This window comes from Atta cephalotes (assembly GCF_000143395.1).
Source record: "Atta cephalotes unplaced genomic scaffold scaffold00045, whole genome shotgun sequence".
NCBI classification, from domain to species: Eukaryota; Metazoa; Arthropoda; class Insecta; order Hymenoptera; family Formicidae; genus Atta; species Atta cephalotes.
Genome location: NW_012130109.1, coordinates 1149985 through 1153559, shown reverse-complemented (window position 1 = coordinate 1153559; position 3575 = coordinate 1149985). Strand labels below are relative to the sequence as shown.

Below are 3575 nucleotides of genomic sequence, written 5' to 3'. Positions count from 1 at the left end.
AAAATTCTTAAAGTTCTTCTATGAGAAGAAAATAAACAATTTTTGACACTTGATATTTTTCTGTAAAGATAATACTTGAGTAATACTTGAGTAAAAAATTATTGAAAACCAATATTTGATGATTTTTAATAATTAATATTTTGTTAACTATTGTGAAAATTGTAAAATGGTCGAAGATTTTTCGACTCAGTTTAGTCTCTATTCTTGTGCGAGAGTTTTGTCATTACTTATCAAACATTTTGTATATAATTCCATTAAAAAAATTTTAGGTAACTTTAATCTGATCTTAAAGATATCTTCTTAAAGACAAGATCTTGTTTCTCACTTGTAACTAAGAATCTGAAACATTTATCTGAAACATTTTTATCTTAAACTTAAAGATTTGGAGATATTCTATTAGATATTCTATTGGATTGATTAAAATGGACTATCCTGTATATAAACAAAATATAATAAATAAAATCAAATAAATTTATCTTGTATTGTGTACTACAAATTAAATATGAAAGAGAATAGTTATAATATAGACAAAATAGTATTTGTAGTCTTGTATTTTTTTTTTGTGATTGTGCATTGTAATTAACAATGAAGGATACTAATGTTGGAAAGTTTCCACGTATCTTTCCTGTCGAATTGGCAAAAAAATCGTGTTTTGCATGTTGATTGAAATTTTTAGGTAACGATTGTTAGAATTATCATGAATAACATAATTTTCATTTGCAGGTGGAGCAGGAAACACAGGCACGGCATGTCAGATGGATCGTCGCGCGACGTAATCGATTATCGAACCGGTTACATAAAATCGCACCTACGCTCACCCTCGGGTAGGGTTCGGTGACTAAACACATGGAAAATTAAAGCAATAATTAAGGTATTATGGCAGAGCATAAGCCTCATTGGCTCGATAGCCGAAGTTATCAATGAGGTATAAACACAAATTCAATCAGGAAATAGATTCTATCAGTACTTTTAAATATTCCTTAAGGCTACCTTGAAGTAATTGTGTATTCCATTGTCCGTTCCATCAACTATATTAGCTATTTGATTAACCATTTTCTATTTACCCCAACTTTCTAATATAATCTCTGGAAACGAACAGAGCTTGTATTAACAAATACAGGTAAAAATAAATCTGTCCATAAATTGAATATTTTTTGATCGAATACTTAAATTTCTTAATTTATTTATAAGATTACTAAGCATTTTAACAAAATGTCTGCAGTTGAAATTAAATAAATTATTTTAAAATCTTTGAGAAGCTCATTGCTGAAAAACATCTTGCAGAAATATATATTAACAAAAATAACTTATATCCTCTTGTTGATGTTTTCTATTCTTTTGCTTTGTCATTTCCTAAACAGCTATGATCAAAGTATTCACATATTGGATTTAAATGCGTTGGAGATATCTCTGTGGTATTATTCATGATACATTAACGTACATATTATTGATGTATGTATGATGTATGTGTGATAACTGTAGCTCAATTTAGCACGAAAACAAATTCAGATGACATATAGTCAATCGACTGTATTTGTCTAGATGTATTCCATTATAGAGAAGTTCACGAGAGGATTTGCTATATTACGCATTAAAATAAAGACGACACTTGCAATTGTTAAAATATTGATAAATCCATCTTATGGATTTATCGCGTGTTATATTATCGATAAAAAAATTCAAAAGATTTGTCAATTTCAATACGTTTCTAGATATGTCAAAAATATGTTAGAAATAATTTAGATCAAGATACCTCTCTCTCTTCATTCGGGAGTTTCACAAATATCACAATATACATTGTCATTAGTAGAAGTTACAAACGATATTGAATAATATATAAAGACAATCAAAAATAATGTAAAAAATTAACTCTAAAATTAACTCAGAAATTAACTCTAAAATACCATTTTTCATCTCTGAAGATATTGTTGGTCCTAATATAGATGTTATTTGTAGCAAATGTATCATGATAAAATTAATGATACAATGTTTCATCGCATTTGCAAATTGATGCAAATGATTCATAGTGATATTCTTATTCCACGGAATTAGCGTAATATTAACAGGGTTGATAGTTTTATTTCTATTCTAACAATAAGTACTCTTCTTAATATAATGTTACAGTGTCGAAAGTTGTGGCTATAGTCTATAAAATGTGAGATATTTAATATGTCAGAAATACTGGATATGTGACAGCTCAATTTATATATACATATATATAATACATTGTTCCCATGTTATATTTCACGAATAAAATTAATGTAGCAAAATTTGAGGATTATTAAGGTTCGTGATCAGCTTAGAATCTGTTTACGATGAAACTATTAAGTCGTTAAATTTTAATAAGTATACCTACGGAAGTGTCACTCACCGATTTTATTGAAACTTTGCATATTTGTAAAATTTTGAAAAATATTTGACACGTATCTTTTTTTATTGGCAAAAATCCACTCTGAAGAACGAAAACTACTTAAAGGTAAGAATAGATTTAACATATATTATGATGAAATAAATTGAAAATCTATATTGATGGTTTCGGTTACAAATATGCAAAGTTTCATTAAAAAAGTGAGTGACACTTCCGTAGGTTTACTTGTAAAAATATCTGTATACATAAACTTCTATAAACAATTAAATTAACTCTTATATTGATAGTAAATATATATTTTTATAAGTGTTACATACGACACATTTTCATAGAATTATTTTACACACATCAATTATTACTTTTCATTTATCATCTTATATCAATAAATAATTATCTATTACTAGATACAATTTTATGTACATAATTATGACAGATACCATTTACAAATTTTTCAATTAACTATACTAACTTAAATATACTAACATTTTGTTTAAGAATAAACCGAAATGTATATCAACAAATTTATTTCATTTGTACATATACATATATTGTCAATTACACAAAAGTTAACACATGACAGTTTGTAACTGCCATGCAGTAATTATAATATTTATCATACAAATATATTGTAATACAGATTCTGTAGTTTAATATATAAGATACATAAGAAGAATATTATGGAAATATTGTGCAAATATTGAATGAATGTGTCAATAATAAATCTAGTTTAGTAAAAATTTACTTTTATTATCATTCTTTTTATATTATGCTTAGAAAAACTGCAAATTAATTTAAAAAGCATTTACAAATGTGCAAAACTATTGGATTTCATTGCAGAAATTCTTTCATGTACTTTTGCGTACCGGATGTATCGGATGATTCATATCGAGTACTGGTGGATGTTTCTCAAAATAACTGATTTCTCGCATTCCATTCGCCGCAATTTCCCAAAGATCAGGATGCTTCAGTTTGAAATTGTCATACCATTTCATTACGTAAGGCCAAGCATCCAATTTGAAGTCAATGGCTTCCAGACACATTGTCGCGGTTATCAATGGAAAATCGGCGATTGTCAAGCTATCTATTAATAAATATATGTATGTACAACAATTTAACAATTAAAAATATTAATGTCTTATTTTATAATAAATAAATGAAAATAAATAACGAATTATTTTTATTATATGTATAATAATTATATTGTACA

At 26.6% G+C, this 3575-nt stretch overlaps 1 protein-coding gene across 1 annotated transcript in view; it reads left to right on the top strand.

Annotated features, from left to right (window-relative positions):
• Positions 1–838, top strand: part of LOC105622485 (putative thiamine transporter SLC35F3) — a 15440-nt gene extending 14602 nt beyond the window's left edge. The window contains exon 7 of the mRNA XM_012203902.1: positions 691–838. Coding sequence (XP_012059292.1) covers positions 691–838 — 148 coding nt within the window. The remainder of the gene's footprint in view (positions 1–690) is intronic.
• The last annotated feature ends 2737 nt before the right edge of the window (positions 839–3575 follow it).